Source organism: Oncorhynchus nerka, linkage group LG20, assembly GCF_034236695.1.
Source record: "Oncorhynchus nerka isolate Pitt River linkage group LG20, Oner_Uvic_2.0, whole genome shotgun sequence".
Lineage (NCBI taxonomy): Eukaryota > Metazoa > Chordata > Actinopteri > Salmoniformes > Salmonidae > Oncorhynchus > Oncorhynchus nerka.
The window spans coordinates 93,349,280-93,363,678 of NC_088415.1; the positions used below are offsets into that span (position 1 = coordinate 93,349,280).

Below are 14,399 nucleotides of genomic sequence, written 5' to 3' on the forward strand. Positions count from 1 at the left end.
AGTCGGCCAGCCAGCTGGCCAGTCAGTCAGCCGGTCCGCCAGACAGCTAGTCAGTCAGCCAGTCAGTCCAGGAAGCACCCATGTTTATATATTGAACAGAACAGAGTGGCTCCGTCTCAAAATAGACCTAATCCATTATATTAAAGGCTGAAGGCTAATCAGAAATGACCCCATATTCCCCCATATAGCAGACTACCTTTGGCAAGAACTGTAAGATCTGGTCAAAATGTATGGCATGAGAAAGAACATGTTCTGTGTTCCTGAGGTACTCTATATTCTATGTTCTATGTACCTGAGGTAGTCTGTTCTATATTCTAAGTTCTATGTTCTGTGTTCCTGAGGTAGTCTGTTCTATATTCTAAGTTCTATGTTCTGTGTTCCTGAGGTAGTCTATATTCTAAGTTCTGTGTACCTGAGGTAGTCTGTATTCTAAGTTCTGTGTACCTGAGGTAGTCTGTTCTATATTCTATGTTCTGTGTACCTGAGGTAATCTGTTCTATATTATATGTTCTGCGTACCTGAGGTAGTCTGTTCTATATTCTAAGTTCTGCGTACCTGAGGTAGTCTATATTATATGTTCTGTGTACCTGAGGTAGTCTGTTCTATATTCTAAGTTCTGTGTACCTGAGGTAGTCTATATTATATGTTCTGTGTACCTGAGGTAGTCTGTTCTATATTCTAAGTTCTGTGTACCTGAGGTAGTCTGTTCTATATTCTAAGTTCTGTGTACCTGAGGTAGTCTATATTCTAAGTTCTGTGTACCTGAGGTAGTCTATATTCTAAGTTCTGTGTACCTGAGGTAGTGTGTTCTATATACCTGAGGTAGTGTGTTCTGTATACCTGAGGTAGTGTGTTCTGTATACCTGAGGTAGTGTGTTCTGTATACCTGAGGTAGTGTGTTCTATATACCTGAGGTAGTGTGTTCTGTATACCTGAGGTAGTGTGTTCTATATACCTGAGGTAGTGTGTTCTATATACCTGAGGTAGTGTGTTCTATGTTCTATATACCTGAGGTAGTGTGTTCTATGTTCTATATACCTGAGGTAGTGTGTTCTGTATACCTGAGGTAGTGTGTTCTGTATACCTGAGGTAGTGTGTTCTATATTCTATATACCTGAGGTAGTGTGTTCTATATACCTGAGGTAGTGTGTTCTATATACCTGAGGTAGTGTGTTCTATATACCTGAGGTAGTGTGTTCTATATACCTGAGGTAGTGTGTTCTATATACCTGAGGTAGTGTGTTCTATATTCTATATACCTGAGGTAGTGTGTTCTATATACCTGAGGTAGTGTGTTCTGTATACCTGAGGTAGTGTGTTCTGTATACCTGAGGTAGTGTGTTCTATATACCTGAGGTAGTGTGTTCTATATACCTGAGGTAGTGTGTTCTATATACCTGAGGTAGTGTGTTCTATATACCTGAGGTAGTGTGTTCTGTATACCTGAGGTAGTGTGTTCTATATTCTATATACCTGAGGTAGTGTGTTCTGTATACCTGAGGTAGTGTGTTCTGTATACCTGAGGTAGTGTGTTCTATATACCTGAGGTAGTGTGTTCTGTATACCTGAGGTAGTGTGTTCTGTATACCTGAGGTAGTGTGTTCTGTATACCTGAGGTAGTGTGTTCTATATACCTGAGGTAGTGTGTTCTGTATACCTGAGGTAGTGTGTTCTATATACCTGAGGTAGTGTGTTCTATATACCTGAGGTAGTGTGTTCTATGTTCTATATACCTGAGGTAGTGTGTTCTATGTTCTATATACCTGAGGTAGTGTGTTCTGTATACCTGAGGTAGTGTGTTCTGTATACCTGAGGTAGTGTGTTCTATATTCTATATACCTGAGGTAGTGTGTTCTATATACCTGAGGTAGTGTGTTCTATATACCTGAGGTAGTGTGTTCTATATACCTGAGGTAGTGTGTTCTATATACCTGAGGTAGTGTGTTCTATATACCTGAGGTAGTGTGTTCTGTATACCTGAGGTAGTGTGTTCTATATTCTATATACCTGAGGTAGTGTGTTCTGTATACCTGAGGTAGTGTGTTCTATATACCTGAGGTAGTGTGTTCTATATACCTGAGGTAGTGTGTTCTATATACCTGAGGTAGTGTGTTCTATATTCTATATACCTGAGGTAGTGTGTTCTATATACCTGAGGTAGTGTGTTCTATATACCTGAGGTAGTGTGTTCTATATACCTGAGGTAGTGTGTTCTATATACCTGAGGTAGTGTGTTCTGTATACCTGAGGTAGTGTGTTCTATATACCTGAGGTAGTGTGTTCTATATACCTGAGGTAGTGTGTTCTGTATACCTGAGGTAGTGTGTTCTATATACCTGAGGTAGTGTGTTCTATATTCTATATACCTGAGGTAGTGTGTTCTATATACCTGAGGTAGTGTGTTCTGTATACCTGAGGTAGTGTGTTCTATATACCTGAGGTAGTGTGTTCTATATACTTGAGGTAGTGTGTTCTATATTCTATATACCTGAGGTAGTGTGTTCTGTATACCTGAGGTAGTGTGTTCTATATTCTATATACCTGAGGTAGTGTATTCTGTATACCTGAGGTAGTGTGTTCTATATACCTGAGGTAGTGTATTCTGTATACCTGAGGTAGTGTGTTCTATATACCTGAGGTAGTGTGTTCTGTATACCTGAGGTAGTGTGTTCTATATTCTATATACCTGAGGTAGTGTATTCTGTATACCTGAGGTAGTGTGTTCTGTATACCTGAGGTAGTGTGTTCTGTATACCTGAGGTAGTGTGTTCTATATACCTGAGGTAGTGTGTTCTGTATACCTGAGGTAGTGTGTTCTATACACCTGAGGTAGTGTGTTCTATATACCTGAGGTAGTGTGTTCTATATACCTGAGGTAGTGTGTTCTGTATACCTGAGGTAGTGTGTTCTATATACCTGAGGTAGTGTGTTCTATATACCTGAGGTAGTGTGTTCTATATTCTATATACCTGAGGTAGTGTGTTCTATATACCTGAGGTAGTGTGTTCTGTATACCTGAGGTAGTGTGTTCTGTATACCTGAGGTAGTGTGTTCTGTATACCTGAGGTAGTGTGTTCTGTATACCTGAGGTAGTGTGTTCTATATACCTGAGGTAGTGTGTTCTGTATACCTGAGGTAGTGTGTTCTGTATACCTGAGGTAGTGTGTTCTGTGGAGGGCTCTGGCTCAGTTCCCACACTACAGTCGCCACTCTTCCCCGGCCCTGAACTGGATTTGGACTCAAAAGACTTGTTGAACGACCGACACGGGTCTATAGACTGACTGAGTCCTCCTTTCTGCTTCATCCCTCCATTCTTCTCCTTCATCAGGTTTCTCTCCTTCTCGTCCTCCTCCCGTATCACTCCTCCTCCAGAATAGAGCATGGTGATGTCAGCCAGGCTTCCATCCTGGTGTACCAATCTGGGACGGGAGACGGTGTTTAGATTCACAACGACACACGACACACACGACACACACACACACACACACGACACACACACGACACACACACACACACACCACACACACACACACACACACGACACACACACACACACACACACACACACACGACACACACACACCACACACACACACACACCACACACACACCACACACACACACACACACACACACCACACACACACACACACCACACACACACACACACACACACACACACACACACACACACACACACACACACACACACACACACACACACACAGTATCAAGCAGATGTTAGGATGGGAGTAACAGCCGTGTGTACATGGCCACTAACAGCAGAGCAGAATTAAACAGTGTTGTGTTCAATATAAAGCAATAAGCACATTCCTGTCATACTTCAAAATAAAAGTCAGTTTTACACTCTGGCATACTTCAAAAATAAAAGTCAGTTTTACACTCTGGCATACTTAAAAAATAAAAGTCAGTTTTACACTCTGGCATACTTCAAAATAAAAGTCAGTTTTACACTCTGGCATACTTCAAAAATAAAAGTCAGTTTTACACTCTGGCATACTTAAAAAATAAAAGTCAGTTTTACACTCTGGCATACTTCAAAATAAAAGTCAGTTTTACACTCTGGCATACTTCAAAAATAAAAGTCAGTTTTACACTCTGGCATACATCAAAATAAAAGTCAGTTTTACACTCTGGCATACTTCAAAAATAAAAGTCAGTTTTACACTCTGGCATACTTCAGTTTCTTCTTCTCTCAATATAGATCAATGGTAATAGGAGAGAAGAGAGGGAGACACCTGGGCTGCACATGAAATGGCACCCTACCCCTGACATACTGCACTACGTTTCACCAGAGCACTATGTGGGCCCTGGTCTAAAGTAGTGCCCTACCCCTATGGGCCCTGGTCTAAAGTAGTGCCCTACCCCTATGGGCCCTGGTCTAAAGTAGTGCACTACCCCTATGGGCCCTGGTCTATTGTAGTGCACTACCCCTATGGGCCCTGGACTATTGTAGTGCACTACCCTATGGGCCCTGGTCTATTGTAGTGCACTACCCCTATGGGCCCTGGTCTATTGTAGTGCACTACCCTATGTGCCCTGGTCTATTGTAGTGCACTACCCCTATGGGCTCTGGTCTATTGTAGTGCACTACCCCTATGGTCCCTGGTCTATTGTAGTGCACTACCCTATGGGCCCTGGCCTATTGTAGTGCACTACCCCTATGGGCCCTGGTCTATTGTAGTGCACTAATATAGTATAGGGAGCCACTTGGGAAGCAACTCTATCTCCCTCAGTCTCAGGCAATGTGTCATAGGATCGGAGGTTAGAGGTCAGCGTTGGCTTGCAGGTCAGGGCAAGCATTTCATTTCTCATTGGAGATTCAGACTTACTTGCTCTGTGGAGGAAAACATTTTTCCTTGATGCTGCTCAGACAACAACAATGTTACAGAGAGAGAACGATAAACACAGGAGAGAGAGACAGAGAGAGAGAGAGAGCGAGAGAGAGAAAGCAAAGAGATTGTCAACAAACAGTTGATTGACAGACACAGTGTAGGTCACAGATCATTAGGTTGGTGCTAACATGCTACTACAGGCCACAGAAGACCAGGGGAACAGTTTCAAGGAAAGGATTTGGTTTTTGAAGAGGAACGTGCTACAAGGGAAGGGCGAGTCATGGAGTGTTTTAATACTAATTTTCAGGAGAGTAGAAAAGAAAGTATGAGGCAAGGCTTTCAGACAATAACAGATTGCAAAAGACCCGGCCGTGAGCTGCCCAGTGACGCAGAACTCCCAAACGAGCTAAATGCCTTTTATGCTCGATTCGTGGAATATAACACTGTGCCTTGCGTGAGGGCTCCTGTTTTTTTCAGATGACTGTTACCTCACTCTCCATCACCGATGTGAGAAAAACATTTAAACAGGTTAACAATCACAAGGCCAGAATACCAGGGCGCTTTGCGATCAAGGGTGGTGCAGTTGCCATACCAAGCGGTGATGCAGCCAGTCAAGATGCTCTCGACGGTGCAGCTGGAGAACTTGCTTGGAGGTTAACAGTGGTTTTTCAGTAGAGTAGGTTGGCTTGGAGGTTAACAGTGGTTTTTCAGGAGAGTAGGTTGGCATTGAGGTTAACAGTGGTTTTTCAGGTAGAGTAGGTTGGCTTGGAGGTTAACAGTGGTTTTTCAGGTAGAGTAGATTGGCTTAGAGGTTAACAGTGGTTTTTCAGGTAGAGTAGATTGGCTTAGAGGTTAACAGTGGTTTTTCAGGTAGAGTAGATTGGCTTGGAGGTTAACAGTGGTTTTTCAGGTAGAGTAGGTTGGCTTGGAGGTTAACAGTGGTTTTTCAGGAGAGTAGGTTGGCTTGGAGGTTAACAGTGGTTTTTCAGGTAGAGTAGGTTGGCTTGGAGGTTAACAGTGGTTTTTCAGGAGAGTAGGTTGGCTTGGAGGTTAACAGTGGTTTTTCAGGAGAGTAGGTTGGCTTGGAGGTTAACAGTGGTTTTTCAGGAGAGTAGGTTGGCTTGGAGGTTAACAGTGGTTTTGCAGGTAGAGTAGGTTGGCTTGGAGGTTAACAGTGGTTTTTCAGGTAGAGTAGATTGGCTTGGAGGTTAACAGTGGTTTTTCAGGTAGAGTAGGTTGGCTTGGAGGTTAACAGTGGTTTTTCAGGAGAGTAGGTTGGCTTGGAGGTTAACAGTGGTTTTTCAGGTAGAGTAGGTTGGCTTGGAGGTTAACAGTGGTTTTTCAGGAGAGTAGGTTGGCTTGGAGGTTAACAGTGGTTTTTCAGGTAGAGTAGGTTGGCTTGGAGGTTAACAGTGGTTTTTCAGGTAGAGTAGGTTGGCTTGGAGGTTAACAGTGGTTTTTCAGGTAGAGTAGGTTGGCTTGAGGTTAACAGTGGTTTTTCAGGAGAGTAGATTGGCTTTGAGGTTAACAGTGGTTTTTCAGGTAGAGTAGGTTGGCTTGGAGGTTAACAGTGGTTTTTCAGGTAGAGTAGGTTGGCTTTGAGGTTAACAGTGTTTTTATTTAGGTAGAGTAGGTTGGCTTTGAGGTTAACAGTGGTTTTACAGGTAGAGTAGGTTGGCTTTGAGGTTAACAGTGGTTTTACAGGTAGAGTAGTTTGGCTTTGAGGTTAACAGTGGTTTTTTAGGTAGAGTAGGTTGGCTTTGAGATTAACAGTGGTTTTACAGGTAGAGTAGGTTGGCTTTGAGGTTAACAGTGGTTTTTCAGGTGTACCAACAGGGGCTTTGAGGAACAGGGTTTTTATTTACAGGGTTTGGCTTTGAGGACAGGGCTTTGGGACAGGGCTGTGGGACCAAACCGTTTCAGAGGGAAGGTAGGTACCAGGGCAGGGAAAGACAGGGCTGTTCAGGACAGGGCTATTCAGATGCTAGGGGCTGGAGGTATAGAGGATGAGAGAAGAAGAGATGATTTTCAGAGGAGAAGGTTGGCTGAGGTTAAGGGTGTGTAAATCAAACTAATAGGGCTGGGGATGAGGATGGAGGGAGGGCGTGGGAGGGAGGGATGATTGAGGGAGGGGTACCAGGGCAGGGAAAGAGGGCTGTAGGATGATGGAGGGCTATTCAGGAGGGAGGGAGGAAGGGAAGTGATGGAGGGGAGAAGGAATGGGAAGGTAAATCAAACTAATAGTGGGGATGGAGGGATGATGGAGGGAGGGAACGTGGGAGGGAGGGGATGATTGAGGGAGGGAGGGAACGTGGGAGGGAGAGAAGGATGATGGAGGGAGGGAGGGAGGAAGGAACGTGGGAGGGATGGAAGGATGATGGAGGGAGGGAACGTGGGAGGATGAGAAGGATGATGGAGGGAGGGGGAACGTGGGAGGGAGAGAAGGATGATGGAGGGAGGGAGGAACGTGGGAGGGAGAGAAGGATGATGGAGGGAGGGAGGGAACGTGGGAAGGCAAGAGGGATGATGGAGGGAGGGAGGGAATGTGGGAGCGAGGGAAGATTGATGTTGGGAGGGAGGGAACAGAAAGCAGGCATTTACCCACCTATTCATGATCAGATACACACGGCCATTGACTTTAGCATTACTGTATGAGGAGAGGTAGGAATGGAGAGATGACCGAGGACGAGGAGAGATGACCGAGGAGGAGGAGAGATGACCGAGGAGGAGGAGAGATGACAGAGGACGAGGAGAGATGACCAAGGAGGAGAGATGACCGAGGAGGAGGAGAGATGACCGAGGAGGAGGAGAGATGACCGAGGAGGAGGAGAGATGACCGAGGAGGAGGAGAGATGATCGAGGAGGAGGAGAGATGACCGAGGAGGAGGAGATGACCGAGGAGGAGGAGAGATGACCGAGGGGAGGAGAGATGACCGAGGAGGAGGAGAGATGACAGATGGCAGTAGATTAGAAAGACAAGTGAAGCTGAAAAGAGGACGGATGATAATCAAGTAGGAAATGGATGAGAAACCAATAGACCACCACACAGACTACTACACAGACCACCACACAGACTACTACACAGACCACCACACAGACCACCACACAGACCACTACACAGACCACCACACAGACCACCACACAGACCACCACACAGACCACCACACAGACCACTACACAGACTACTACACAGACCACCACACAGAGCACCACACAGACTACTACACAGACCACCACACAGACCACTACACAGACCACTACACAGACTAATACACAGACCACCACACAGACCACTACACAGACCACCACACAGACCACCACTACACAGACTACCACACAGACCACTACACAGACTACTACACAGACTACCACACAGACCACTACACAGACTACTACACAGACCACACCACAGACTACCACATAGACCACTACACAGACTACCACTACACAGACTACCACTACACAGACTACCACTACACAGACTACCACCACACAGACTACCAGCACACAGACTACCACAAAGACCACTACACAGACTACTACACAGACCACTACACATACCACTACACAGACCACTACACAGACTACTACACAGACTACTACAAAGACCACTACACAGACAACCACTACACATACCACTACACAGACTACTACACAGACCACTACACAGACTACCACACAGCCCACTACACAGACTACCACACAGCCCACTACACAGACTACCACACAGACTACCACACAGACTACCACACAGACCACTACACAGACTACCACACAGACTACCACTACACAGACCACCACACAGACTACTACACAGACTAATACAAAGACCACTACACAGACAACCACTACACATACCACTAGACAGACTACTACAGAGACCACTACACAGACTACCACACAGCCCACTACACAGACTACCACACAGCCCACTACACAGACTACCACACAGACTACTACACAGACCACCACACAGACCACCACACAGACCACTACACAGACTACCACACAGACTACTACACAGACTAACACTACACAGACCACCACACAGACCACTACACAGACTACCACACAGACTACCACTACACAGACTACCACAAGACCACTACACAGACTACCACTACACAGACTACCACTACACAGACTACCACACAAACCACTACACAGACTACAAAGACCACTACACAGACCACCACACAGACCACTACACAGACTACTACAGAGACCACTACACAGACTACTACACAGCCCAATACAAAGACCACTACACAGACAACCACTACACATACCACCACACAGACCACCACACATACCACTACACAGACCATTACACAGACCACTACACAGACCACTACACAGACTACCACTACACAGACCACTACACAGACAACTACACAGACCACTACACAGACTACTACACAGACCACTACACAGACCATTACACAGACCACCACACAGACCACTACACAGACTACCACTACACAGACCACTACACAGACTACTACACAGACTAATACAAAGACCACTACACAGACAACCACTACACATACCACTACACAGACTACTACACAGACCACTACACAGACTATTACACAGACCACTACACAGACCACTACACAGACTAATACACAGACTACTACACAGACCACCACTACACAGACCACCACTACAGACACCACTACCACTACACAGACTACCACTACACAGACCACCACTACACAGACTATTACACAGACCACCACACAGACTACTACGCAGACCACTACACAGACCACTACACAGACTACTACACAGACCACCACTACACAGACTACCACACAGACCACTACACAGACTACCACACAGACCACCACTACACAGACTACCACACAGACCACCACTACACAGACTACCACACAGACCACCACTACACAGACCACCACTACACAGACTACCACACAGACCACCACTACACAGACTACTACACAGACCAGCATGATATCAGAACCACAGACCACCCAGTTAATCCCAGGACATAAACATGTCAAAATTAGTTGAACCATTTCTGGGCTCAGAGCCAGTCACCCAGCTCACCTTTAGATTCTGCCACAAACTCATGTTAGCACCCCAAACTAATGCCCAGGCTTTAGCTCAGTGGGTTAACCTAGTCTAGAGCAGTATCAGGGTTCAACCCCCAGTCAGCTCATCTGTAGATGGTGCTGAAACTCATGTTAGCTCCCCAAACTAATGCCTATGCTTTAGCTCAGTGGGCTAACGTAACACATGGTTCAAAACCCCTGGTCTGTCACTCAGTCTCACCTGTAGATGGTGCTGAGACTCATGTTATCTCCCTGTATTGACAACTAGTCCTACACTTTAGCTCAGTGGGCTAACACAGTCAGTCACTCATCCTCACCTGTAGATGGTGCTGTCCTGTTTTTGGGACACATCCTTCAGGTCCGTGAGCAGCAGGAAGTGGTCGTGGAAGTAGTGAAGGTGAAGGATACACACCAGGAGGAAGGAGGTGGGGATGAAGATACGTGTGAAGAGCATCGATACGGAGAACTGTTCTAGCCCCAGGTCCTTCAGTCTGGAGAGAGAAGGGGGGAGAGAGAGGAGGGGAGAGAGAGGGGGAGGGAGAGGGGAGGGGCGAGGGGGAGAGAGAGGAGGAGAGGAGGAGAGAGGAGGGGAGAGTGAAGGGGGAGAGAGAGGGAGGAGAAGGGAGAGGGAGGGAGGGAGAGGGGGAGGGAGGAGGAGAGAGAGAGGGGAGAGAGAGGGAGGAGGAGAGAGGAGGGGAGAGAGAGGAGGGAGAGAGAGGAGGGCGGGGAAGAGGGGGGAGAGAGAGGAGGGGAGAGAGAGGAGAGGAGGAGAGAGGAGGGGAGAGAGAGGAGGGGAGAGACAGAGACCATACATCATATCTCAACCCCAGGTCCTTCAGTCAGGAGAGAGAGGAGGGGAGAGACAGAGACCATACATCATATCTCAACCCCAGGTCCTTCAGTCTGGAGAGAGAGGAGGGGAGAGACAGAGACCATACATCACATCTCAACCCCAGGTCCTTCAGTCTGGAGAGACAGAGACCATACATCATATCTCAACCCCAGGTCCTTCAGTCTGGAGAGAGAGGAGGGGAGAAAGAGGAGGGGAGAGAGAGGAGGGGAGAGAGAGGAGGGGAGAGACAGAGACCATGCATCATATCTCAACCCCATGTCCTTCAGCCAGGAGACAGACCACACCATATCTCAACCCCAGGTCCTTCAGTCTGGAGAGAGAGGAGGGGAGAGACAGAGACCACATCATATCTCAACCCCAGGTCCTTCAGTCAGGAGACAGACCACACCATATCTCAACCCCAGGTCCTTCAGCCAGGAGACAGTCCACACCATATCTCAAACCCAGGTCCTTCAGCCAGGAGACAGTCCACACCATATCTCAACCCCAGGTCCTTCAGTCAGGAGACAGACCACACCATATCTCAACCCCAGGTCCTTCAGTCTGGAGACAGACCACACCATATCTCAACCCCAGGTCCTTCAGTCAGGAGACAGACCACACCATATCTCAACCCCAGGTCCTTCAGTCATATCTCTCAACCCCAGGTCCTTCAGTCAGGAGACAGACCACCCATACATCACATCTCAACCCCAGGTCCTTCATTCTGGAGACAGACCACACCATGCATCACATCTCAACCCCAGGTCCTTCAGCCAGGAGACAGACCACACCATATCTCAACCCCAGGTCCTTCAGTCTGGAGACAGACCACATCATATCTCAACCCCAGGTCCTTCAGTCAGGAGACAGACCACACCATATCTCAAACCCAGGTCCTTCAGCCAGGAGACAGTCCACACCATATCTCAAACCCAGTTCCTTCAGCCAGGAGACAGTCCACACCATATCTCAACCCCAGGTCCTTCAGTCAGGAGACAGACCACACCATATCTCAACCCCAGGTCCTTCAGTCTGGAGACATACCACACCATATCTCAACCTCAGGTCCTTCAGTCAGGAGACAGACCACACCATATCTCAACCCCAGGTCCTTCAGCCACGAGACAGACCACATCATATCTCAACCCCAGGTCCTTCAGTCTGGAGAGAGAGAAGGGGAGAGACAGAGACCAAACATAATATCTCAACCCCAGGTCCTTCAGTCTGGAGACAGACCACATCATATCTCAACCCCAGGTCCTTCAGTCAGGAGACAGACCACACCATATCTCAACCCCAGGTCCTTCAGCCAGGAGACAGTCCACACCATATCTCAAACCCAGGTCCTTCAGCCAGGAGACAGTCCACACCATATCTCAACCCCAGGTCCTTCAGTCAGGAGACAGACCACACCATATCTCAACCCCAGGTCCTTCAGTCTGGAGACAGACCACACCATATCTCAACCCCAGGTCCTTCAGTCAGGAGACAGACCACACCATATCTCAACCCCAGGTCCTTCAGTCAGGAGACAGACCACACCATGCATCACATCTCAACCCCAGGTCCTTCAGTCAGGAGACAGACCACACCATACATCACATCTCAACCCCAGGTCCTTCATTCTGGAGACAGACCACACCATGCATCACATCTCAACCCCAGGTCCTTCAGTCAGGAGACAGACCACACCATACATCACATCTCAACCCCAGGTCCTTCAGTCAGGAGACAGACCACACCATACATCACATCTCAACCCCATGTCCTTCAGTCAGGAGACAGACCACACCATACATCACATCTCAACCCCAGGTCCTTCAGTCAGGAGACAGACCACACCATACATCAGGTCCTTCAGTCAGGAGACAGACCACACCATACATCACATCTCAACCCCATGTCCTTCAGCCAGGAGACAGACCACACCACATCTCAACCCCAGGTCTTTCAGTCAGGAGACAGACCACACCACATCTCAACCCCAGGTCTTTCAGTCAGGAGACAGACCACACCATATCTCAACCCCAGGTCCTTCAGTCTGGAGAGAGGAGGAGAGAGACAGAGACCAAACATAATATCTCAACCCCAGGTCCTTCAGTCTGGAGACAGACGACACCATATCTCAACCCCAGGTCCTTCAGTCTGGAGAGAGAGGAGGGGAGAGACAGAGACCAAACATAATATCTCAACCCCAGGTCCTTTCAGTCAGGAGACAGACCACACCATATCTCTACCCCAGGTCCTTCAGTCTGGAGACAGACCACCCCATATCTCAACCCCAGGTCCGTCAGTCAGGAGACAGACCACACCATATCTCTACCCCAGGTCCTTCAGTCTGGAGACAGACCACCCCATATCTCAACCCCAGGTCCGTCAGTCAGGAGACAGACCACACCATATCTCTACCCCAGGTCCGTCAGTCTGGAGACAGACCACACCATATCTCAACCCCTTCAGGTCCTTCACCCAGTCTGTCAGAGACAGACCACACCTAACATCATCTCAACCCCAGGTCCTTCAGTCTGGAGACAGACCACACCATATCTCAACCCCAGGTCCTTCAGTCAGGGGACAGACCACACCATACACCACATCTCAACCCCATGTCCTTCAGCCAGGAGACAGACCACACCATATCTCAACCCCAGGTCCTTCAGTCAGGAGACAGTCCACACCATATCTCAACCCCAGGTACTTCAGTCTGGAGACAGACCACACCATATCTCAACCCCAGGTCCTTCAGCCAGGAGACAGACCACACCATATCTCAACCCCAGGTCCTTCAGCCAGGAGACAGACCACACCACATCTCAACCCCAGGTTCAGCCAGGAGACAGACCACACCACAACTTCTTTCAGTCAGGTCAGTCTGGAGACAGACCACACCATATCTCAACCCCAGGTCCTTCAGTCAGGAGACAGACCACACCATATCTCAACCCCAGGTCCTTCAGCCAGGAGACAGACCACACCATATCTCAACCCCAGGTCCTTCAGCCAGGAGACAGACCACACCACATCTCAACCCCAGGGGCCTTCAGCCAGGAGACAGACCACACCACAACTCAACCCCAGGTCTTTCAGTCAGGAGACAGACCAAATCAGGTTATTCAGTCTGGGAGACAGACCACACCATATCTCAACCCCAGGTCCTTCAGTCAGGAGACAGACCACATCACATCTCAACCCCAGGTCCTTCAGTCAGGAGACAGACCACACCATATCTCGACCCCAGGTCCTTCAGTCTGGAGAGAGGAGGAGAGAGACAGAGACCAAACATAATATCTCAACCCCAGGTCCTTCAGTCTGGAGACAGACCATATCACATCTCAACCCCAGGTCCTTCAGTCTGGAGACAGACGACACCATATCTCAACCCCAGGTCCTTCAGTCTGGAGAGAGAGGAGGGGAGAGACAGAGACCAAACATAATATCTCAACCCCAGGTCCTTCAGTCTGGAGACAGACCACATCATCTCAACCCCAGGTCCTTCAGTCTGGAGACAGACCACACCATATCTCAACCCCAGGTCCGTCAGTCAGGAGACAGACCACACCATATCTCTACCCCAGGTCCTTCAGTCTGGAGACAGACCACACCATATCTCAACCCCAGGTCCTTCAGCCA

General features: G+C 47.9%; 1 protein-coding gene across 1 annotated transcript in view; it reads right to left on the reverse strand.

Annotated features, from left to right (window-relative positions):
* LOC135563129 (piezo-type mechanosensitive ion channel component 2-like) overlaps positions 1-14,399 on the reverse strand; it is a 396,954-nt gene that overhangs the window by 153,418 nt on the left and 229,137 nt on the right. The window contains 4 exon segments of the mRNA XM_065006107.1: positions 3,154-3,419; positions 4,854-4,886; positions 7,462-7,503; positions 10,252-10,425. Of these exon segments, the coding sequence (XP_064862179.1) occupies positions 3,154-3,419; positions 4,854-4,886; positions 7,462-7,503; positions 10,252-10,425 (515 nt within the window).